The sequence below is a fragment of the Castanea sativa genome, chromosome 5, assembly GCF_040712315.1.
Source record: "Castanea sativa cultivar Marrone di Chiusa Pesio chromosome 5, ASM4071231v1".
NCBI lineage: Eukaryota > Viridiplantae > Streptophyta > Magnoliopsida > Fagales > Fagaceae > Castanea > Castanea sativa.
Window position 1 is genome coordinate 11,055,229 of NC_134017.1, and position 25,828 is coordinate 11,081,056.

General features: G+C 36.4%; 1 protein-coding gene and 1 long non-coding RNA gene across 2 annotated transcripts; both read left to right on the forward strand.

Annotated features, from left to right (window-relative positions):
• The first annotated feature begins 411 nt into the window (after positions 1–411).
• Positions 412–21,939, forward strand: LOC142634718 (protein NO VEIN-like). The gene is given in 13 exon segments (XM_075808989.1): positions 412–489; positions 2,771–2,875; positions 3,183–3,360; positions 4,077–4,172; positions 4,175–5,873; positions 9,754–9,967; positions 13,700–15,967; positions 17,221–17,333; positions 18,382–18,784; positions 18,893–19,201; positions 20,318–20,363; positions 20,366–20,544; positions 21,844–21,939. Coding segments are annotated over 13 exon segments (5,784 nt in total).
• Positions 21,940–24,566: 2,627 nt separating this feature from the next.
• Positions 24,567–24,954, forward strand: LOC142634059 (uncharacterized). Its single transcript, XR_012844030.1, has 2 exons — positions 24,567–24,700; positions 24,798–24,954. It is a non-coding gene; the product is annotated as an uncharacterized LOC142634059 (long non-coding RNA).
• Positions 24,955–25,828: the final 874 nt, after the last annotated feature.

A 25,828-nucleotide genomic window follows, 5' to 3' on the forward strand; every position in this document is an offset into this window, starting at 1 on the left:
TTAACTTAAGCAAAAATATATCACAATTGGATAGGAGTAAGATCAGATCATAAATTTTCCAGCAAGTTTAAATTATTCTTATTTAAAAAAATAAATGTTTGACTCTATTGTTTTTGAAAAAATTGAAATAAAAAAGGGTGAATTTTCCATACAAATTCTCCAGGGGTCAAGTTAGGTTTTTTAGACCCATTGATTTTAATTATCAACTTCAAATAATTAATCAGTTATGAATTAAAAAGTGGAAAACAATTTCTGTAGGGATGAAGGGTCCAGGAGTGTATATTGCGCCGTGGGCCTTGTTCGAGGACATTTAACAGTCCGAGGACAAGTGGCCTTTAACGAAAAGGTACCAATCGATGAGTTGTGGAAGGATTCTAGCCATAAAGGTTCAGTAAGGTTGTCCAAGGATAAATGTCTCCTTGGCCAAGCAGAACAGAGGCCAGAAGGTTTTATCTAACAGTAGGGGTTACATTCCGGACGATTCTACTGGTAGGGATAAACATCAGGAGGGAATAGCATAGAGGGAAGCTAAGAAATATCTAAGAAAAGGCTGCTATCACTGCATTAAAAGCTCTGCAGCTAACTCTCTGGCCGCATTAATGTGGAGGTGATACTTGAACAATGATATTCAACCTTACAGCTGTTCCCAAAAACTTGAGGAAAAGGTTGATGAGAAAAGGATAAGAGCCAGCGGCTTGATCTACACGTGGAGGTGAAAAATGAGGAATGGGGGAGAATATAAGGAAGAAAGACCCCATTACCAAGAGGAGAAAAAAATCCAGAGAGAAAAATATTGTAGCAATAAGAATTGGACTTGTAATCAAATTCAAAAGAAATATATACAAGAACTATTCTCCTTGGACTATGCTGAGGACGATTTACTTTGAAGAAAACCAGTTTATCTTTGTTTTCTTGTCATCTAGAATCACTATAATTGTTATCCAACTCATTAGAGCCACTCTTTTAGTGTTCTGCTATCTTCTTGATGTTTTGCATAATATTATGTTTGATTCACTGCAAGAGAAAAGAAAATAAGTTATTTTTTTATTTATTTTTAAAATTTAAAAAAAAAATCCTTTTTTTTTTATAAGTAAGAAAGATGTATATTTGGGTGACTTCTTAAGACTATGAATAGACTTTACTTATCAAAAAGAGAAAGAAAGATGTATATTCAAAAAGCTACCTCATGCAAAAAGGGCATAAGGTAGGCCAAAGATTACAGAAAGGAAAAAGAACAAACAAAGAAAAAGCTAATTACAAAGGAGAGAACTAAGGGAGAGAATCGCTAGAGGTGAGTCCAAAAGCCCTAGACTAGTCAAAAATGGAACCACCAAAAGAAGCAAGCAGGTCATTGGAGCTTTCCATGTTTTGTTTCATAAAAAAAAAAAATCCCTTTTCAAAAGTTTTGTTTGTTGACGGGGAGAGAAGAAATAAATTGTGAGGAACACATCATCATTCTCTTCTAGTGCCTCCCCAAAAACTATGCAAGATATGGATAGACGATTATAGTCTGATGTAGTATAGTCCTTTGGTTTTGAGACGAGTTTAGACTCAATATTTTAGATTCTGAGGTTTATGAAGTTGTGGAATTGAAAAATGACAAGAAAAGAAAGTAGCAGAGGTGCTGTCCAGGGGCTGTAAACATACTAGAATGATAGATTGAATTTTTGGGGTTGTCGATGCTCATTGATGATAAGTTGTGCTGACAGTTTTGGCTTGAAAGTGTCTGATTTTGGTTCAGGAAATCAATGGAGAAATTCAAGAATAATGAGATAATTAGGCAGTCTTACCAATTCTTCTAGACTCACCTAGGCATCTTCGTTGAAAACACCAAAAAGTGCTAATTGAGTCACAAGGCTCTTAGCAACTCACCTAGAAGAATTTTAGTGGAGTCTCGTGGTTAAAGGAAATCATAATATGCTGAATTTTATTAATCAAAGTTCTCTCTCGAATTGTTTACAGGGCTACAAAGTTCACTTATTTTGTAATAAAATCTAAACATAACCTAAAAAACATTAAAACTGCTACTAAGACAAGGAAATGACTAAACAAGACTCAAAAAATAACTAGTAAAAGTCTATTTAACAACAATAAAATGAAACTAGACTAATAAGTCATAACTAAGTAACTTCTAACAAAATTGTAAAATTACTAAATTACCTTATAATTAGAATTTTCTGACATGTTGGATCTGTCAGTGTATCATGCTGGCTTTATAAATATTCAAGATTGCCTTCAGCATCATAGTTGTAAAGAAGAAAGATACCAAACTTCATTCTCTCTCTTTTTTTTTGATAGGTAAAAATATATGCATTCAAGAACACTACCTTATGCAAAAAACATAAGGCAGAGAGATAAGTACAAAGGGAAAAGAAAGAGAAAAAATAGAAGAGAGGAAAATAAACTAAGTACACAGGAAAATAAACTAACTACCTTCATTCTCTCTCTCCCTCTCCCTCCCTCCCTTTTCTGTTTAACCATAGAAATATGTGTTTGTGTGTGTGTGTCTGTGTAAGTGCGTTTCTCCTCTTTTGTTTTGTTTTGCTTTTTTTTTTTTTTTTTTTTAATTGTAGTTTTCCTGATAGTATGTGGAGGAAAAGAAGTGCAATAGATTGAAAAACTTACACTTTGATTTTCAATTATGTCTTCAGTTCTATTTCTTGTGACAATGCTATGTTTCTATTCAGGGGCTGGTCTAATTGGTTCTTTTTTATTGTGCTTACAAAAATGGGATGCAATTTTCAGTTGATATCTCATAATACTCTTGTAGGTTTTCGAGAGGATGCTTCAGTTTTATAACGTAAAAGCTTGACGGAGGAAGAAAATCAAATTGATGTTTTCATCATTTCCATTTGTTGGATTACTAAATGTTGCTGTAAGTTGGTTGTGTTGAATTTTAGTATTAAGCTTTATTACATGTAATAACTGAATAATAGAATCTACTCATGAAATATTTTAACTAATTCCTATTTTTTTGTTATATAAAGTAATCTTATAAGTTCCTTCAGATGGTATAAGTTCTACTTAATGTATCTTGTGTCTGTTCGAGTTGAGTGTCCTCATTTTTTAATTGTTTTCTATGTTTTATATTTGCATATACATAGTGACTCACCTCTGCAATCCTTGTGATGCTTCTATAGGAGATCACACAGTCCGATTAAGTTGCTTTTTATATATTGCAGGTATCATCTATCAAATCTGGAATGTGGGACAGCATTTACGATACCTTCCTAGCAATTAGTCAACAGGAATTAACTAACTCACATATGCAAAATCAATCTGACTATGAGATCATAGATGTTGAACCAAGTGTTAAGGATGCACCAGTCATCACTGAGCATAGTGTTGAGCTTACACACAGTGAGTAGTGTTTACTTCTTAAAATAGGCTTTGCTGATAATAGTTCAATTATGGTTTGCCTATTCCCTTACTTCTCTTATCTTGTGTTATCTGTCTTTTTTTTGTCTCCTTTTTCTTTTTGGGTTGGGGGGGGGGGGGATTTCATAATTTTTTTTAATTTACAACTGGAGTGTAAATTGGTTGAAAATTAAACATCCCTCCTTTCTCAACCTATGACTTGGTTATGCATTTTGACATCATCTTGAATTCTAAATCTTGCTGATTTTTTGTAAAATTTTGCTCACTAGACTCTTGTCATAATGCCACGATTGTAATGTGCATGCCTTGAAATTCTAGGGAGATTATGTGGGACTTTGATATTTGTTTTTGGATAAGCGGATTTTGATATTTGTTAATGGAAAAGGTCTATTTTCATTTGTTTAGCTGGTCATACTTTGGTGTGATTTACTTGATAAGTGAATTAGGGAACCGGAAGGGGTAGCACAATCATTTGGGGACCTCACCTTATGAAGTGGTGATCACTAGTTTGAATCACACGCTTTCCTCCTCTGTTGGAGTCCAAAACTTGTATAAGAAAAAAGTTAATTGGGGAAGGTGTCAATATGTTGTGACACTTTTTTGAGTTTCCCGACTTATTATCCCATCAATCCTAATATTTTTTCCTGTAAATTTCTTTACTCTAATTGTGATGTGTAATTACCAATTTGATCTCACAGGTGTATCTGTTGAAGACATTATCGGGAAAGCTGCAATGTATTTTGAGAATGACAACGGAATCCATAGTCGTGGTAAATCAGTTCTAGAAAAGAGAATTACATCTTAAGGGAGCTCTATAATTGTGAGTTTTGGCTAGCAGAGCAATTTTGCGTCAAGACATTTAAGTCACTTGGTTTTGGGGAGTTTTTAATGTTCCTAGGAAAACATGCCTCCCTCCTACCTGATGAAATACACAAGTTCTTAACAGGTGACATATGTGAAAAGTCCCCTTTGGAGGTTTGCATGCTTCAGCATCAATTGTTTGTTTTAGTATCACAAGCTCTCAATGGCTGCGTAGGGGAGAAAAAAATAGCAACCAAGCAAATGATTTCTTCATTGCTTAGGAGGCAATTCCCATTGATCAGTTTCAAAATTTCGGAAAATGGTTCTGTGTCGGACTTCCTAGATATTTTGGGGAAGCATAAGAATAATGTAATTTCTAAAGGAGTCCTATTTTCTATAACATTATTTGAAATGTGTAATGTTGGAGACTCAACAGCCCATAATGGAAGTGAATCATTGGAAACCACGAAGGTGAGAATCGACATCAGCCAGAAAGGAGCCTTGGAATCTCTTACATCCATGGATGCAGTTGAGGCCTTACTTAGGGCACCGCTGATGTCTGATCTAAACACATGGGCACATTGGGACCTGGTATTTGCTCCCTCACTTGGTCCTCTTGTGCCATGGTTGTTGAATGAAGTCAACACGAAAGAATTATTGTGTTTAGTGACAAAAGATGGCAAGGTCATGCGCATTGATCATTTGGCTACTGTGGACTCATTCTTGGAAGCTGCACTTCAAGGATCTCCTTTTCAAACAGCTGTGCAGCTGTTATCTTTGTTCTCATTAGTTGGGGGAGAAAAATATGTTCCCTTGTCCCTTTTAAAATGTCATGCACGTCGTGCATTTGAAGTCATTTTGAAGAATTCCCTTGAGAGTGGAGAAGTAAACGACAATCGGAACTCTCTCGTGCAAGGAAACACTTCATATATGCAGAAAATAGTTGATGAGGCTGATACTCATGCTGGAAGTTTTAGTAGTGAGTTACACAAAAGTTTATGCAATATGAATAAAGAAGTGCCTGTTGTATCAAGATTTTTCCTTGATTGTCTTGGCTATTTACCCACAGAGTTTTGTGGTTTTGCTGCTGATGTTATGCTTTATGGAATGCGATCTGTCATCAAAGATGCTAATTCAGCCATTTTGTGTGAGTGCAACCAAAGGGAAGAGCGTGTCATGCTTCATGAAGTTGGATTGTCTCTTGGTATAGTGGAGTGGATTGATGATTACCATGCATTTTGTTCTGCTGATGCTACTAATTTTTTCCCATTTGGAGCTTCATGCTTGGAAGCTGCTGGACCTGAGAAAAGCATTGGCCTTAAGAATATGCAAGATTTCTCAAGTAAGTCTTCCACTTCCAAAGTAAAATTGGATGTACCTCTTGTGGCAGATGGGCAGATTGAAGAACATACTGGAGTTTGTCAATCAATCAATGGGGCATTAGTTTTTGATGATAGAATTAGCAGTGGTTGCTTGCAACGTTTAGCTGAACTTAATGAAGATAAGAATGCAGCCCTGGTCATTGAATCTATCAGGCGGGACGAATTTGGCCTTGATCCAAGTCTTTCAAACACTGAAATTAGCATGTTGAAGAAGCAGCATGCTCGCCTAGGGAGAGCACTTCATTGTCTCTCACAAGAATTATATTCTCAGGATTCACATTTTCTTCTTGAGCTGGTAAGATCATCTTCTTTGTTTCTCTCATTGAGAGTAGTAGTGTAGTACTTCACATGTGAGTAACGTGATTGATAAATTACTAGTTGTCCCAAAAGCTTAAGCTTTGGAGAGAATCGGTAATATAACATGGTATCAAAGTAGGAGATTTGAGTTCAATCCTTGTCTTAACTCTACCTCCTATTTAAAATGTTAAAAATCCCATGTGTTAGACCTCACTTATTAACTAGGAGTTTAGGCCCACACGTGAAGGGGAGTGTTAGAAATATGGTTAAATGATTAAATTCATCATTTCTTAACAACTTAAGCTTTTGGGACACATGGTAATTTAATAATGGTGAACCAATATAGATTTGTGAAGTTGGTTTTCAATGCATCCTATATTCTGTAAGGATTTTATGTCATTGAAACTTCATAAAATGATATTTGGAGTACAAAACAAACCATCATCCATATTTAGAGTACCAAAAACTATAACTGACATGCTGATGAACTCTAGCTGAAGTGGCACCTCCTCCCTAATTAAGACCAAGGTGGGGGGGGGGGGGGGGGAGTTTGTGGGTTCATGACCCATCACATGTGGAAGTACCAATACAAAAAATTGGTCTCACAAATCAACCATCTAATATCCATCCCAAATAAACTACATTCAATATTATTTAGTTGTGACAATATCTCCGTCATCGACATCACCATTCATGAAAAGAGCAGTCTCTTTTTTTTTAATTTTTTTTTTTTTTTATATATGAAAAGTGATCTTATTAAAGAAAGTAGTAAAATTCAAATAGGGATTGTCCTGGAGCTACTCTTGAAAGAATTAAAATCTTAAAACCAAAAGATCTAAAATATCAAAGAAAGATGTAGCTTGTACGTAGTCTAAAATGGTCACCCAGTCATAAAAAGATTAAAAAAAGAGTACTTAAGTGTTTCTTAACGCTATCAAATGTCCTACTATTCCTCTCTCCTTATTGTTCACGTTACACATAGAGGAATTCCTATTTTTTATACACTTTTGATTACAAAACCTCCCGTGTTAACATTCAAGCAACTGGATCACCTTCTTTGGCATTTTCCATAAGACACCAATAGTAAGAACACAAACAGTCAATATTTTTACCATTGAATAAGGAGTTAAGACTTAAAAAATGATCAGTTGCTTATTTACTGTTGTTTTGTATAGAATACCAGTCAACAAGTAATAGGTTTCTATTATGAATATTGTCTTAAAATCTTTCCTTCTGAGGCACCTAGTTACATCAAATACTATTCCAAGGAAATTTCACAAAAATTCAACCCTTGTAATGTCACATAAGAATCAGATGGACCACTAATTTTCAGAACCCAGCTACACTTCAATATATTCTATGCTCAACAGCTCAACTACACTAGAAGGGAAGTTAGAAGAAAATAAATTTGTATGCATCCATGACTGGTACGAACTAATGTTTGCTCAAATGACCTTTTGATGTTGGACAAATTGGGGGAATTTGTCTACATGTAGTTGTGGTGGGTTAAGGTTTAGTAGGATTTGTGGAAATAGGACCTAGAGTTGTTAAAGACAGGTTTATGGGGTTGTGTTAGGATTTAAATGTGGTTTGATGAGTTATTTGGTGACTATTTGGTAGAAGAAAGTATGTGGACTCCTAATTAGACTAGTAAACTTAACCTAATAAAATACTAACTTGGACCCAAAGAAAATAAAACCTAATATACTTGGGATCTCCTAGAAGATCTAGACCTAACCAAATTACAAAAATACCCTTAAGTCATAGGATTGTAGAAATTATAGATTTGCCCCTGAACATAAAATGGACAAGGTTTTCCTCCAAACCAATTTGAAATGTGAGCGGTTTCTTTCACTGCCACGTATTGGGTTGGAGGAAGTTTCCTATGGTTTGGAGGTCAACCTTTCCATATAAAATTGCCCATAACTAATAAAATAAACCCCCCCCCCCTAAAAAAAACTTTTTTTACCTGAACAAACTCGTATTCACATGTGGAACTAATAATATTATTCTTCAATAGGGAATGGAATTTTATTGGGACTGCACTTCTATTTTAATGAAATTTTTATTTACCTATCAAAAATAAAATTCTTGAATAGGGAATTTCCAAAATATTAGAAAATCCATCTTCCATGGCCGCATCACCTTTAACCTGATACTAACTTGAACAAAGGAGTAAATATTGAACAAAGCCAAGTCCGCTTAGATTTTGCAATGATTGACTCATCAGCAAATTCCAAATGGTAGATCACCGTAACCTCTCCCTCAACCTAAAAGCCAGTTAAATAGCCAACACCAACATTTTTGTGTAACATTATGCTAAAAAGTTCCATAACCAATATGAAGAGGAGAGAAGATGATATATCCCCTTGTCTCAATGCTCTTTGAACCTCCAAAGAATATGGCCTGCCATTTATTAAAAAAAGAAAAGGAAAAAAAAAAAAAAAAAAAGAATTGTGAATCACAAGGCCAAATCCATTTCCTCCACTTTTCACCAAAACCAAACCTGCGCATCAAGTGCATTAGAAAAAAAAATCCTTTTTAATATGGGCTTATGCCTTTTTTTATTTTTTATTTTAAATTGGTTGCACATGCACCTATTGAGTTTTAAACCCTGTGATGACTTCACCTTTTACCTATTCTTGTGGGAGGAGTTAGTGCCATTTGAGTTCGAGCTCAATATCTAAATTAAATCCTCTAGGAACACCGCTTTGAAACCTGCTATCAAGTCATTTGTTCACAACATGCTGAATTATGACTTGGAAAACATATTGAGGTACTTTAGGAAAATTGACCTCCCTACTGAAGCAGCCATAAAATTGGTAAGAGGCTTTCTTTATGCATCTGTCCACCCATCAAATACAAAGCTCGCTTCTTTTTTGCTTCAAGGCCCCTTTCGTAAAAAAACTCTCAATTTGTTCTATTTGGAAGAGTAATTTTCAAAGCAGTGTAACTCAGAGGAGCAAAACCCACAATCATATTATTAGCTGATTTGGTGTAAGAGTTAATATGATATGGGTTTCTATGAAAGTGGAATGGAAAGTCATCAGAATAGAACTTACATCCTAGCAATTTGAATTTTTCAATGCTCTCAGGAACCAACATTGTGAAGCTTGGACTTGCCCCTGAGCTGAATTGGCTCCCAAGTAGGTGATGTGACTTGTTTAGGCTTCTTTCTCTGTTCAGCCTCTTCTTCCATCCTTTGTATCTTTCAAAGATGCTTTGGTGACACTTTAGGACATGGTTTTATCCCTACTTACTAATTTTTTAGCAAATAACCCTTCAAACGACAATAGAATCTTTAAAGTACATTGACAATAACTGCAACTAAAGTTTGTGTTTCCACCCCCTTCACCCAAATTTTCCAATTTAGAGACATAATTCCAAAGAAGAGAACAATGAGCCACTTGCATAAGATGAACTCACTCTCCAAAGGCATTAACCTATAGCAGTATTATCTTATACTTAAATAATTCAGCTAAAATCAACAAAATAACTAATGGGGGAAATCACACCAACCCCCTTCCCTTGAGTATCAGGAAATGACAATTTCCCTACTTCACATTGTATTATGATAATATGGTTGAACCATTGTGACTTCTGGTTGTATGGCTTTTTATTCTCACTTGCTATTCTTTTTACTGTTTTATGATTTTGTAAAAAGCTAAGAGTAACCCAGATGGTTGGCCGTATCTAGTTTATCATCTGACTTAATGTCATCTGTACCATTCTTACTTTATTGTACATCCTGATACAGACTGCAACCCCAATTGTATGGAATCTTTTTTGGTTTGATTTTGAAGATAAATTTCATTAAAGGTAATAGGCACAAAATAGGTTGCTTAGAAGCCTTTTTTTTAATAAACGAAAATATTTATTGTTCATTTTGCTTCAGGTTCAAAAATGCTGATGATAATATTTATCTGGAAAATGTGGAACCAACTCTGACATTCATTCTTCAAGACTCTGGCATTATTGTCCTAAATAATGAGCAAGGCTTTTCAGCTCAAAACATCAGAGCACTTTGTGATGTTGGAAATTCAACAAAGAAAGGATCTAATGCTGGGTATATAGGGAAGAAGGGCATCGGTTTCAAATCGGTCTTCCGGGTATGTTTGGAGAAAACTATTATCACACACACACATATATTTTTGGGACAAGTATTAAGAAATTTATTGAAAAAAATGATAGAGGGCATTGGCCAAGTACTTGGGTTGTCATCATTCTTTGTTTTTTTATTATTTTAAAATTTTCTATTTTTTTCTTCAATTTTAAATGGTTTTATTTATTTTGTGTTTACTTTAGAATATTTTTTTTAAAGAAAGTCATAGAATCGAGAAGCTCAACTTAACTGAACCTAAGGCTTAATCCTGAAAGTATCATGATATCATATGTTTTAAAGTTACAGAAGCTTTGATTTCTTGGCTATTTGTTGCTAAGTGAACCATCTAGACCTCATAGTATTGTTCAATGTTTTCTCAGATAAATCTCTATTTGATTTGGGTGCTTGTATTCTTTTCTTGAAAGTTGCTGTGCTATTTTACTTATAAGTTTTGTTTAAAGATTTCATGCTTTTGAAGGAGTCTTTTCTGGTCAAGCTCCATCAATTCACTGGATTATTACGTTGCTCTGGATTAGAATCCTCTAGAATACCCTAAAGGACCTTATTTCTCCTTTATTTCCCATTTATTTTGTGCATTTTCTTACTGTATGATTCATTTTGTTATTTTGGGATATATACTTGGTTGATCATGATCAATCAAACTGTCGATATTCAAGTATCACAAGCACCACAAAGCTTTATACTGGTTTTTGGATTCTTTAACCCAGGGTTATTAACATTGTTTTTGATACATATATGGGTAAATGGCAAAGTACAACCTTATAGTTTGGGGTTGTTTGGATTTTACACCTTGAAATTTGAGAAACTTGATTTTACACTCCGAAGTTTAGTTCCGTTAGCAAAATCACACCCTCGGTTAATTTTGCAGTTAAGTGACACCTTGTCATGCTGACATGTTTTTTTTTTTTGTTGCCAAATTAGCTCGGAGCCCTTTTTCCCAAAACTCACAACATAAACCAGATTTTAATGAGACACTGTTTCACAGCTAATCTCAAACTTAAAACCCCACAAACAGGCAAAATTTTTCAAATAACTATAAAAATCAAACTATATCATTAGTTAGCCAAAGTTTGAAACAAATTTGGTATCTAACAATTCGAGTCCTTTGAACTCGATTTTGGAATGCTAAATCGAGGGTAATAAACTCGATTTCAAGGTCGTTTGTAGCTGATGTGGACAGGGAGTCCACGTCGGCATAAAACTCGAGTCCAGAGGACTCGAGTTCTGTCAAATAGAAATCGAGTCCTTAGGACTCGATTTCATTTTGTTTCAGAAATTTACGTTCTATTCAGCAACTGAGCGTTGTTCCAAAAACCAACTTGGTGTTCTTCCAAGCCAAGCCCCAAAAACCGAGTGTTGTTTCAGCAACTCTCCACTTCCAAGCCCCAAAAACTCGTGAACTAATCAAATCCAAAACGAATCAAACCCACTCTCCACTCGGTGTTCTTCGATGTTTTGTTCTCTCGGATTTCTTCTTCGGCGTTTTGATCGGATTTACGGGTTTTGATTTCGGGTTTTGATTTCTTCTTCTTCGGCGCATGGGTTTTGATTTCTTCATCTCTGGTTCTTCAGCGTTTTCTTCTTCGGCGATTTACGGGTTTTGATTTCTTCGGCGCATGGGTTTTGATTTCTGGGTTTTGATTTCTTCTTCTTCTTCGACGCATGGGTTTTGATTTCTTCATCTCTGGTTCTTCAACGTTTTCTTCTTCAGCGATGTCTGGGTTTAGGTGATACGAAATCGAGTCCTACGGACTCGATTTCTATTTGACAGAACTCGAGTTCGTAGAACTCGATTTCTATGCCGACGTGGACCAGGTGTCCACATCAGCTCCGAATGAGGTTGAAATCGAGATCTGTGCACTCGATTTAGCATTCCAAAATCGAGTCTAAGGGACTCGATTTGTTATATACCAAATTTGTTTCAAACTTTGGCTAACTAATGATATAGTTTGATTTTTATAGTTATTTGAAAAATTTTGCCCCACAAACACCTCATTCCCAAATCCATTTTTTAAAAATTTTGGCAGCATAGTAATTTTTTTTCACCAAGCGCCCAGCCGCCCCTTTGATCACAGCTAAGTACTATGTTCTCAACTTTACTTTTCTTTCTTCCAATTTTTGTTTTCATTAAAAATATCATCTTTTTAATCCTAACCCATTCCAACCTCCAGATCTTACTTTTTTTTCCCCCCCTATATTCCTCCTATTCATGCTGTCCTTTTCTTCTTTCTTCTTAGTTCAATTTTTTTCCCCTGAATTCTATTGATTTATCGTTTGTTATTTTAATTTCCTTTGATTTTGGGTTTTTTATTATTATTTTTTGTTTTATTTATAATCCTGGGTATCTGCTGGTTGTGTTGAAGATCATAACTTTTTGGTTGTTGAATGCTCCACACTGGTCTGAGTGAGCCATGCCAACTGTTTGACTAATCTGCCTATCTTTTGTCTTTCTAAGAAATGAATTTGTTACTGTCACTTGATTAACAAAAAAAAAAAAAAAAAAAAAACTAATGGATTTGGGAATGTGGTGTTCATGGGGTTTTTCTTTTCTCTCTTTTTGTTGTACTTTTTAATATGCTTTGTGCTCTACTTTGCATTTAGCTGCTTTTATATACATCCTTCTTACTTATCAAATAAGAAAGAAAAAAAATCTGCAGTTAATTTGTGTTATGAGTTTTGGGCAAAATGACTCCGTTTAAGCTAACGGATTTGGGAATGAGGTGTTCATGGGGTTTTGCTTTTCTCTCTTTTTTTGTACTTTTTAACATGCTTTGTGCTCTACTTTGCATTTAGCAGTTTTTATATACATCTTTCTTACTTATCAAAAAAAAATCTGCAATTAATTTGTGTTATGAGTTTTGGGCAAAATGACTCTGTTTAAGGGCTGATTTGGCACCCAAAAAAAAAAAAATATCAACGTGATGAGGTGTGACTTAACACCCAAAATTAACCGAGGGTATGACTTTGCTAACGGAACCAAACTTTGGGGTATAAAATCAAGTTTTTCAAACTTCAGGTGTAAAATCCAAGCAACACCAAACTTCAGAGGTGGACTTTGCAATTTACCTTGCATATAATTTAAACATTGGCTAAAGGTTATGCTTCTCAAACTCCAGGAGTGAATACTAACAATTGCAATAAGTTCAGAAGCCAATTATTAAATCTGGTATATTATGCTTTAGAAGCAGATGGTATAATCTATTGTTGACATTCATCTCCAATATAATCAATCTTTTGTTGACTTTGTTCATCTGTCACATGCATTCATAAGCTTTATTGTGGTTATTGGGCGTTTTACATTGGTTAAAATGTAATTGACAGAATTTAATCTTTTGCTTAAGAATTAGTTTTTTGCTTAGGGTTATGACTTAATATTCCAGGAGTGGACATGAAAAATTGAATGAAGTTTAGAAGAAGATGATTATTGTGGATGTTTAAAGGCTATGTCCCACAAAGAATATAAACATGATTTGAATAATGTTCAGATGTTTTTCATTTTTAGCAAGTGTGTCAAAGTCTGTGTTTAACTCACTCTACTTTTGTTAGACAATTGTAATTGTAGTGAAAAGTGTTATGGTGTGAATCCTGGCATAGAGTTTGAATGTGGTATCCTCACATAGAAACCTGGGTTACTTTCTGACTGAATTTTTTTTTATCAAACTAATGGTTATAAACTATAAATAATCAACATTCATCAATTTGGATGTTCTTTATGCAGGTTACAGATGCTCCAGAGATTCATTCTAATGGGTTTCATGTCAAATTTGATATAAGTGAGGGTCAGATTGGTTTTGTTTTGCCTACAATAGTACTGCCTTGTGATATTGACTTGTTCAGTAGGCTGGCATCTAGTGACACTGATCATTTAGATGATCAGTGCTGGAACACTTGCATTGTACTTCCTTTCAGATCAAGATTTTTGGACAGTACTGTCGTGAACAGCATTATCACCATGTTTTCAGATCTTCACCCATCTTTATTGCTTTTTCTTCACCGGCTTAAGTGCATTAAGTTTAGAAACTTGCTCAATGATTCACTTATTGTGATGAGAAAAGAAATTGTGGGAAATGGCATCATAAGGGTTTCACATGGAAAAGAGAAAATGACATGGTTTGTAGCGTCGAAGAAGTTGTGGACAGATGTCATTCGTCGTGATGTGCAAATGACAGAGATCTCTATAGCATTAACATTGCAGGAATCAATTGACGGGGATTACACTCCACTTCTAGACCAGTGGCCTGTTTTTGCATTTCTTCCTTTAAGGACTTATGGTCTGAAATTTATTCTTCAAGGTGATTTTGTTCTTCCATCATCTAGAGAGGAAGTGGATGGAGATAGTCCCTGGAATCAGTGGTTATTGTCTGAGTTTCCTAGTTTGTTTGTTGATGCTGAGAGATCCTTTTGCGCTCTTCCGTGTTTTAGAGAGAATCCCGGAAAGGCTGTATCTGCTTTCATGAGCTTTGTTCCGCTTGTTGGGGAAGTTCATGGCTTCTTTTCAAGTCTTCCCCGGTTGATTATTTCAAAATTACGTATGACAAACTGCTTACTTCTGGAAGGAGGAAACGACAGATGGGCTCCTCCTTGCAAGGTTCTAAGAGGTTGGAATGAACAGGCTCGCATTCTTCTTCCTGATAGTATGCTTAGTGAGCACCTTGGCCTTGGATTCTTGGATAGAAATATACAAATTTCTGATTCATTAGCAAGGGCACTGGGTATTGAGGAATATGGTCCTAAAATTCTACTACAATTTATACGCTCTCTGAGTCATGTGGAGAATGGCATCAACTCCATAGGCCCGTATTGGTTGTCTTCTTGGCTAAATGCACTTTATACAATGTCATTCCATTCATCTAGACAAACTTTGTTTAATTCTGATGCAGAAATTGATCTGACAGAGAACCTTAAAAAAATACCATTTATTCCTCTTTCAGATGGTACGTACAGTTCAGTGAATGAAGGTACAATCTGGTTACAATCTGATGCTTTAAGCGCAGGGTTTGATGGCAGGCATGGACTTGAAGCTTTCCCAAATTTATTTGCTAAACTTCGAACTGTGAATCCTGCCCTCCTTTCTGCATCAACTGTTGATACTTCATGCTTGGATGTGAGTCTAGTAGGCAATCTGACCAACTTGCTCCATAGAATTGGTGTCCAGTGGTTGTCTGCTCATGAAATTGTGAAGGTGCACATCTTGCCAGCTGTATCTGATGACAGAATCACAAATAGGGACAAGAATTTGATGACAGAGTATGTTTGCTTTGTAATGATCCACCTACAGTCTAGCTGCCCTGATTGTCATGTTGAAAGGGAGTACATAATCTCCCAATTACGAAATAAAGCTTTCATTTTAACAAATCAGGGCTTTCAACGACTTGTTGAGGTGCCAATTCATTTTAGTAAAGAATATGGAAATCCAGTCAATGTGAATATGTTGATTAATGTTGTAGATATGAAATGGCATGAAGTTGACAGCACTTATTTGAGGCATCCAGTTACTGAATCACTCTCATGTGGACTGGAAAAATGGAGGGAATTTTTCCAGGAATTAGGTGTTGTGGATTTTGTGCAAATTAATCAAGTTGATAAGACTGTTTCTGACATATCTCATATCATTTTTAAGGATCTCATGTGGGAAAGAGATCTGATTTCCCCTGAATCAATTGCCAAAGACTGGGAATCTCATGAATTGGTCCACTTAATATCTGTATTGTCCAAAAATTGCATGCAGCAAAGTTGTATATATCTGTTAGAGATTTTTGATACACTATGGGATAGTTGTTTTAGTGACAAAGTGGTGGGTTACTGCAATATTAACTCTGGCGGAGATAGCAAACCCTTCAAGTCCTCTTTTATGAGCAGCATTAGTGATGTCCAGTGGGTAGTATCTGGCATGGATGATGAGCTTCACTATCCCAAAGATTTGTTTTACGATTGTGAAGCAGTACGCTCAATTCTTGGTGCTTCTGCTCCATATGCTGTTCCGAAGGTTCGTATGATACACACCAGATATAATCTTTTGCACTTCTCATCTTTTTTTTTTACTTTGATGTAATCTTTTATCAATTCTGATTCCTTTGTGATGGGAGCATATCTAGTTGTCATTTATATTCTTTACAATTCTCTTCTTTTTATGCATGAAATATTGTGAAAGGTGCAATGTATTTGTTAGCCTTTTGGTTTGGATGAGTATCGTTTATTATGGAGACAGCCTTTGAATTGGTTTAACTATCATGAGTACTTCCACTATGATGTTAAGAACTAGAATGTGATGCAAACATATTGAAGGTTGCTACAATTATCAGAAAGGTCATTCTGCACAATGAGATTGAGAGCCGTATCGAGCAGACAGCTCTTGCTTTAGGAGCATCTCTCTCTCTCTCTCTCTCTCTCTCTCTCTCTCTCTCTCTCTCACACACACACACACACACACAAACATTTGTTTCTTTACGCTTGCTTTGCCAAAGTATTGTACATCGAGTGAGAAAGGGTGTGAAGCTCAATTTGTTACATCAATCAATACAATTTTTTTTTGGGGGTTAATTCTCAGTTTTATGAAAAATATGGAACAGATTAGAAATTTTGTTACGGAAAAGAAGAAAAAAGATGAAAGATTGTTGGAGATCAAGTTTTGGTTAGAAAATAATGTTATATGAAATAAGCTTTCATCACAAAGTTCGCACTTGTATGCAAGAAGAAAGTGAGTTCATCAGGTTGCTCCTGTTCTTTTGTATGCTTGATATTACATTGCAACATTAGCACACTGTTTTAAATGCTGTAACTTGAAACAATATATATATATATATATATATATATATATATATATATATATGCTCCTCCATATAATTCTTTGAATGGTTGGCAAAGCCAAATCCAACTTAAATGATTACCAACTTATAAATAATGTGCATTAGCACTCCTACAAGAAACGGCCTAGCTAACATGTGTCCTATGTTTTCTTCACCTGCTCTGCAGTTCGAGCTTCATACAGTGTTGTGCCCTTGATGAGAAAAACAGGGGCCACCCACTTTCTCTTTTCTGCACCAATCCTTATTTACTACTATATCTTTTTTGGGTGTATAGGTAGAGCGTAACCAATTTGTTTTCCTCTTTTCTTTTTTTTCGGGGGAGGGGGGGGGGATTTTTCTTTAAGAACCTGCTGCATCTCCCTGTATGGTGGGAGGATTTAGCTCACATGGATTTTTATAGTTCTTTACTGAGCTTTTTTTTTTTTTGGAACAGGTACGAAACGGGAAGCTAGTTAGTGATATTGGGTTTAAGGTTAAAGTTACAATGGATGACATTTTGGAAATTCTGAAAGTGTGGAGAAGTTCTCAGAGACCTTTTAAGGCCAGGTATTGCTGCTTCTTATATGCCATTTTAGATCTTTAAAAATGTCATCTGAAAGTAAGATTATTTAATTTAGTAAATGTTCTTTCTTGCTGGCTATAGGAACTAATCTAATGTTTTTTCTCTAGATTTCATGTTATCCACTTGCCATGAACATGTATGTGTAAGTCAGCTCTTGAGTCAATGCTGGATTGAAATTCCTTGCATGGCTATTCTGCGGTTTATATAATTCAGATGATTTCTTGGAAATATATTTGTTGATAATTTAATAGATGAGTTGATTCAAATTAAGGGAATGAGAAAAAAAGGTTGAAAAGACCTAAAATAACATTAATAGAAGTATTAAAGAAGGATATGTCAATTAAGGAGGTGATGGAGAGTATGACTTTGGATAGGGTAGAATGATAAGAAAAAATACATGTGACGTTGATAATTTAATAGATGAGTTGATTCAAATTAAGGTAATGAGAAAAAAAGGTTGAAAAGACCTAAAATAACATTAATAGAAGTATTAAAAAAGGATATGTCAATTAAGGAGGTGATGGAGAGTATGACTTTGGATAGGGTAGAATGATAAGAAAAAATACATGTGACCGACCCTGATTGGTTTGTTGAGGATCTTTATTTGACTCATATAGATTAGTCCCAAACCCAAAATTTTGGGACTAAGACTTGGTTGTTATTATTGACTTATTGCTGTATAATTTGACAGATTTGCATTGAGATGCTTTTCATCTATATTTGCTTTCCAGAACCAGAGGTTTTTGCATGCTTTTGCTCACACCTTCATCTGTTCCTCTTCTTATTCTTTTTTGGATGACTTTCCTTTTTCCTCTTCCTGTTACAAATTACAATGATATCTTATTTACTTATGGAACACTTGCTTTTAATATACGCTTTATACGTGCACTTTTTTGACCTCTTAGCATGCTTGGGTTATATCTATTTTCCATTTATTATTTGTTTAGTTTATACTTTTGAGTCTTTCACTTATAAAAAATACTTCCAAGTCTTTCAACCAACTAAATGGGTCCAACTTTCTTTGCATGCCAGCATATCACAAATGTCAAACTTGTACACATTCATCTGGAAAGAAATGGCTACTTCAAGGCACAAAATCACTGAGGAATTACATTCTGGATCTTGTGTATTTGTTCCCTATGCGTCTGATTCTAGTCCTGAGGATGTGGTACCTGGAATGTTTTTGTCTCCTGAAGAAATATGTTGGCATGATCCAACTGGTTGTCTAGACCAAATTAAGGAAATAAATCCTCAGTGCAGTTTGACAGAAGTGACTCATTGCCCCTTAAAAAAGACACTGAGCAATATATATCCAGGCCTTCGTGACTTTTTCATTGACGGCTGCGGAGTACATGAGACCCCTCCTCTCAGTAGCTACCTACAAATTTTGCTCCAGCTTTCGACTGTTACTTTGCCTTCACAAGCAGCTAATGCAGTAAGTAACCAAATCTGAAACAAAATCACAGTTGCAATTAATGTTTGTTGTGGTGAGACAATTAATGTTTGTTGTGGTGAAACTTAAAGAGTTTCTTTCGTGTCTCAGGTTTTCCAAGTGTTTCTCAAGTGGAGTGATGGTTTGAAATCTGGACTCCTGAGTCCTGAAGATATCATTTACTTGAAAGAGTATCTTATGAAATTAAACTGTGCTGTACTTCCAACTGAATATGATAAGTGGATTTCCCTACACCCTTCCTTTGGCCTTGTGTGCTGGTCTGATAATTTGAAGTTATGGAAACAATTTAAGCATTTCGATAAGATTGAATTTCTGTACTTTGGCAAACTTAGTGAGGATGAAAAACAGATACTACAAACAAAAGTTTCTGTGCTCATGCAAACCATAGGGATTCCTGCTGTCAGATGTAAGATCTCTCTCTCTCTCTCTCTCTCTTCCCCCTCTGTGCGCTCGTGTGTCTAGGCTGTGGTCTAGGGATGTTGCTCTTGAGTTGGCATTGTTTTAACTCCACATGAACTCATCCAATAGGTCTGGCAGTGTATCTAATTATCAATGTGTTTACCTGAATGAAATGGACAGCTAAATATTCCTACTACAAATGATTGGAATTGTAACTTGAGCTGATCCTAAAGAAGCCTCAAACAATTTTATTTATAGCTATTTTAGCACTCAGAATAAACCATAAAGTACTCTGCCTACTTTTAGATGTATTCATGATTCTAATTTTGTATTGTTGTTTCATAGCACATCATAAGCGAGCTTTTATACATATATAGTATAAGGAACTTTATCTTATGTGGTGCACCATGAGATACATGGGTAATCTTTGAACTGTTTCATTTTTGTTCATTTTACTGTGTAGAGCTTGTACTGATCATTTATTGATCACTTTCAAGGTTGGATCTTTCATGCGATGTTATTTGGTCCTAGAAGTTCGTTTACATGTGTTGTTTTGCAAGTATCATGATAAGTTTGTGTGGAGTATGAAATTATTCCTTTCTCTGTTGCATACACTCAAGTTGCTTCTGAATGTGTTCATAGAAAGTTGGGTTTGATTTTGTGTGTTCTTGTAACACCACTTCCACTTGAGATGTAGTTACTGGCATACCTAGCAAAAGAATGAAAAATTGTGGGAAATGGTGAACTATATATAGTGGGTTTCACTCGGAATCGGACAGCTTTCTCTCTCTCCATAAAAGGGATTTCTATTACATGTGGATATAGTACTTTTTTGCATAACAATTCTTTTGAATTATTGACTTGCATCAGACAATGGAATTTCTTTTAAATGCTAGAATTTCTTTTTTAGCTTGAAATAAGCACGACAATTTGTACAGTTGCCTATGAGTTGTTGAGTGGAAATCATTCGCTGTTAGATTTTGTTGATTTAAGCAAAGATGAGCACCATTTTTGTCACCCTTAAGAGAAAAAACAAAATAAAATAAAATAAAACAGGAAATGAGATATATAATGCGATCTTCATCTTCCTTTCCTCATTGTTGCATTAATGTGCAGGTTGTAACTCGTAAAGCAATATATGATGGTCTGGTAGACTCTAGCTTCAACGCTACTTCTGTAGTGTACACCCTGATAAATATGTAAAACTGAAGCAGTCTGGATTTGATCTTTTGAATCGTTTACAAGTTGTTGTTGTTGAAAAGCTTTACTACAGGAATGTCATAAAAAGTTGTGGTGATTCATGTGCATCTAAGAAGCGAATTGAATGTAGCTGCTTACTTCAGGTATGTGATGAAATCCTTTGTTCCATGTCCTCTCTCTTTCTATGGGGGAATGTGCAGATTAGGCATGTGGATGCATGAATATAGTAAGTTAGGCATAGTTTGAAACTATGTAGGAAAATAGCAACTCGAGTTTTTGAAACTCGAGATTTACATAATAAATCGAGTTTCAAAAACTCGCTTTATGCTCGCTTTGGGCTTGCTGAGGTGGAAAAATGCCACCTGGATCTCGAGTTTTATAAACTCGAGTTTTAAGTCTACCTAAACTCGAGTTTTATAAACTCGAGTTTAATTATATATCTTATTTTAAATTATGTAGTTCATACGCATAGAACTCGAGTCTTAGAGACTCGAGTTTTATGCAGTAACTCGAGTCTTATAGACTCGATTTTCTCTGGGCATATTTATTTAAAACTCAGCCCGTGGCATTTAACTCTCTCACATTCTCCACTCTCACTCCTCAACACACAGAGAAAACCTAAAATCTCAGCCTCACTAACTCTCTCACTCACTCACCCTCACTAACTCACTCACCCATAACTCTCTCACACCACTCACTCTCACAAAACCACATTCTCCACTCTCACTACTCTTCCCTCTCAGCAAATTCATATCTAAGGTAAGGGTTTGCATAATTTGATTGTCATTATAGTTGGGTATGTTGTCTATGGGTGTGGGTTAAAGAGTTTTACCATTTATTTTGTATATAGTTAACATAACTTAGTTAATTTATCAATATTGTGAATTATAGAACTTTGTTTTGTTAGTGTTAATTTTTTGAGTATTTATTTGTATAGTTTTTGTTATCAAAATTTTATTCATCATTTTATTTTGATCATGATCTTACAAATTTCTTTGACTTTATTTATCATTAGTTTGGGTATGAAATGGGTAGTGAATGAATGTAATGAATGGGAATGAGTATGTAATTATCAAAATTTTATTCATCATTTCTAGGTTTTTATTTTTATCATGATTTTACAAATTTCTTTGACTTTATTTATCATTGGTTTGGGTATGAAATGGGTAGTGAATGAATGTAGTGAATGGGTATGTAATCATGCTCCTCTACCCACCTAGTTCTTTCAGAACCCTTTTAGGCATTATAGGTCACCACACAATGGAGTAATAGATAATTCCGTCTCTCCATCCACTAGGATTAGAAGGTTTACGTCTTGGCCTTTAGATATTAATGGGCACTCTATAACCTGGCTTGAATATGTTCATTGGTAAGATTGCATTACTTTTTTCCCTCACTTTACGACTATGTGATTTAACTAACATAGGACTTGACTTGAACAGTTCACAATGCCCGATATTCTTATAATCATATACCATGGTGGTCCGCTAAAGAATCCCAATGCCAACAAGGGATTGCCATTTGAGGGGCCGGTATGAAAACCTATTATGCCGAAGTTGATCGTAGGTTGAAAACCCTTGATGAATTGAAGATACTTGTCATGGAAGAGTTGGGTAAGAATCCCGATGCGTACAACATGCAAATTACTTATCGTATGCCAAATGAAATCATGAAGCACCGGATTAATTACAAGTATATGCCGATAGAAAAAGACAAACATGTGAAGATCATGTTTGACAAGTTGGAGAGTATAGTCGAAGTAAGTAATATTGAGTTGTACATACAAGCTGGAGCCGCGTGCAGGATGGCAAGAGGATATCCAACAAACAACTAGAAGCTTACAAGTTGCGCTTCCGGATGCTCAATATGAGTATTCTACACATGTAGAGGATGATGATGTTCATGCCGATGGAGATGATGATGATGATGACGACGACGACTATGTTGATGAGACTACCGCCGTTAACAATGATGATGACGATGATGATGACGACGACGACTATGTTGATGAGACTACCGTCGTTAACAATGATGATGACGATGATGATGATGATGATGATGATGAGGAAGACGACTATGTTGATGAGAATCTTGCCAGTAACGGTGAAGATTTTGCCGATAAAGATGACTATGAAGACATGATTGAGAGAGGGGACTTTCGGGACTTTGGGGACTTTGAGAGGGACATTGATGACGATTAGACATTGGACGGCGGTGAACCCGATGCGTACAATGTTATTAGTGTCCAAAACATTACAAACACAATCCCCGCCTACGCACCTCCCGCGTTGTCATTCTCTCGCAAATACTTTGGAAAATATGGTTGATCCTTCGCATATTGAGATGCCATTTGTGTCTACTTGGAGAGAGGGGATGAATTTGTGCAAAGGGTTGACTTTTGCGAGTAAAGTGGAGGTGAAGCGCGTATTAACAATTTGTGCCCTCAAGGAAAACAAAAACTTTAAGATCACTAGGTCGACGAGGAAAAATTTTTGTGCGAAATGCGTGCATGAGTCGTGCAAGTGGTATGTCTACGCAGCTATGAAGCCCGAGCTCCAAAATCTATGGATGGTCACCGTGTATGTGGGTCCTCACACGTGTTTACCGACCGGGGTGCGAAATGATGGTAGAATGATGAGTTGTAATTTTATTGCAGCAGAAATCCATAACAAGTTACTTCGAGGATCACACCACTCAAATTAAGCATCTCGCATCTCCGATAGAGGCGAAATATAATGGCCATAAGCCTTCTTACTACAAGGTATGGGATGCGAAACAAAAGGCGATTGCGCTTATGTTTGGAGATTGGGAAGAATCTTACCAAAGGCTGCAAAAGTTGCTAATGGCGTATATTGATCGTGACCCGACTACCCAGCTTTGCTATCGTGTCACACCCACCGATGAAGATCACACCGTATTGTTGCATTATGTGTTTTGGTCTTTCGGTCCATGCATATCAGGATTCAAATACCGCAAGCCGGTTATCGCATTGATGGGACCCATCCGTATGGTAAATATCGTGGGAAAGTTGTTGGTCGCAATGGCAACCGATGCTAACAACAAGGTATTCCCTCTCGCCTTTGCCGTTGTGGATTGTGAGTCGTGGTCCAAGTTGGAGGTGGTTTTTACGATGCCTCGTAGAAACGATTGGCCACCTGATACCCGACGACGGCATTTGCATAATTTCCGACCGACATCTCGGTATCAAAAACGCCATTGCAACCGGCCTAGAAGGGATGATGGAAAAGCAAAGGTATTTCATAGATATTGTCTTCGACATGTTGCTAGCAACTTCAACACCCATTTTCGTAACTCGACTCTAAAGTCACGGCGTTGAAAGCGGGATATGCTAGTCGTAGTTAAATTTGCTACCATAATGGACTCCATTAAGCAGGTGGAAATCGAGGCCATTAGGAAGAAGAAGAAGGTGACGGGAGGGATGGTAAGGAAAAGAATCAAGATTATCTTCCATACACATACCTAATGAGAGAGGAGGTGGACATGTGGACCCAGTCATACGATGGTGGGAGACGTTTTGGAGCAATGACAACCAATATATCAGAGTGTTTCAATGGTGTGCTGAAAGGTGCACGGGGCCTTCCTATTGCCGCGTTGGTTGAGTTCACTTGGAGCAAACTTGTTCAATATTTCCACGACCGGCGCAAAGAATACCATTATGAGTTGTCAGAGGGTAAGAAATGGAGTGAATATGCCTTATCCACGTGGGATGGAAATAAGCGTAAATCTGAGAAACACTATCTCAAGCCATTTAGCAATGAAGAGCTGATATTTCAAGTAGTTACCCAACTCAACGTGTCTAGCGCAGGAGGGGGAAACCACAGTTACGAAGTTCGGTTAGGGGAAAAAACATGCAGTTGTGGGAAATGGCAAAATATAGGGATCCCGTGTTCACATGCAATTAGAGTATGTGACTATTTACATATTGATTCGACCACGTATATTCACCCATGTTATGGTTTGAACCATGCCCTTAGCACTTATGAGCATGGATTTGTGGTTCCTAAGTCACAGTCATTATGGAGGGATCCCATGGGGCCAAAGTGGTTGCCTAATCCGGCATTGTTGCGGGCCAAAGGTCGACCGGTGAAGTCACGAATAAGAAATGAGATGGATGGAGTGAGGAATAAGGATCAAGAACCGGGATGGCGGAGGGAGGACGCAGATTTGATAGAGAGTCAACCGAAGCAGACATGTGGACTGTGTCATGCTTCCGGGCATAACCGCAGAAAATGTCCGCAGTCCCGCGGTGCTTCCACAAGCGGCCATGTTCCACACTAGGTAGGTTGGCAAAAATTTATGCATCGGTTAAATAATTGTTGTTCATTCGATGTTTAAAATCAATTGTCTCCTAACGTAAATACTCTACGTTTTTCAGGCATCCTTCCATGGACGACGTTGTATTGGCTCTATGTGAACTTTTTGATTGTTGTTGAATGTACTTGTAATTCTCTATCCAATGTACCTCTATGAAGATTGTGATTTGAGTAGTATGGTTAGAATTGCAAATTAAGCGTGGTTGGACATGTTTAGAATGGTGATATATTGAGAATGACTTTTGTTGTGATTTGAGTGCATTTACATTGTAAAACAATGCCTGAAACAGAGCATTTTCTGCTGGGAAAAAAAAAATTTGCCCAGTAAAAATCGAGTTTTAGACACTCGAGTTCCTTGGGAAAAATATTTGCCCAGTGAAAATCGAGTTTTAGAAACTCGAGTTCCACTGGGCAAAATTTTGTGAAACAGGCATGGCTCTCTCGCCTCTCCCCGAAACAGCATGCCGTTGGGGAAAAAAATTTGCCCAGTGGAACTCGAGTTTCTAAAACTCGATTTTTACGGGGCAAATTTTTTTCCCCAACAAAGATGCTCGTTTCAGTGCAGAGTGCAGAGGCATGCCCTGTTTTAAAAAATTTGCCCAGTGGAACTCGAGTCTCTAAAACTCGAGTTCCTTTGGTTACGACCTCCATTATTACTGGAGTAATAATGGAAAATAAAATCGGTCCATTTGGTCTAATTTGGTCTGATTTGGTCTAATTTGGTCTGATTAATCTATTTTGGTCTAATTTGGTCTTACTTGGTCTGATTTGGTCTTATTTGGTCTTATTTGGTCTAATTTGGTCTTACTTGGTCTGATTTGGTCTGATTTGGTCTTATTTGGTCTGATTTGGTCTGATTCAGTCAATCAAGACATCCTCTACTTTAGCCAAGAGAGAGAAAGAGTCTCTATGATTGAATTCAGGAAAATAATTTCAATACAAGAGATCTGTAATGCAAAGAAGCTTGCGTGTAAATTGCACACTTCCCTCAGTCCCTGTAGCAACCAGGCTACCCCCACAGAAATAAGAAAAAAACAATGTCCATATTTGCATTGTCATTAAGTTTAGATTAGACCATTGAAAGGATTTACAA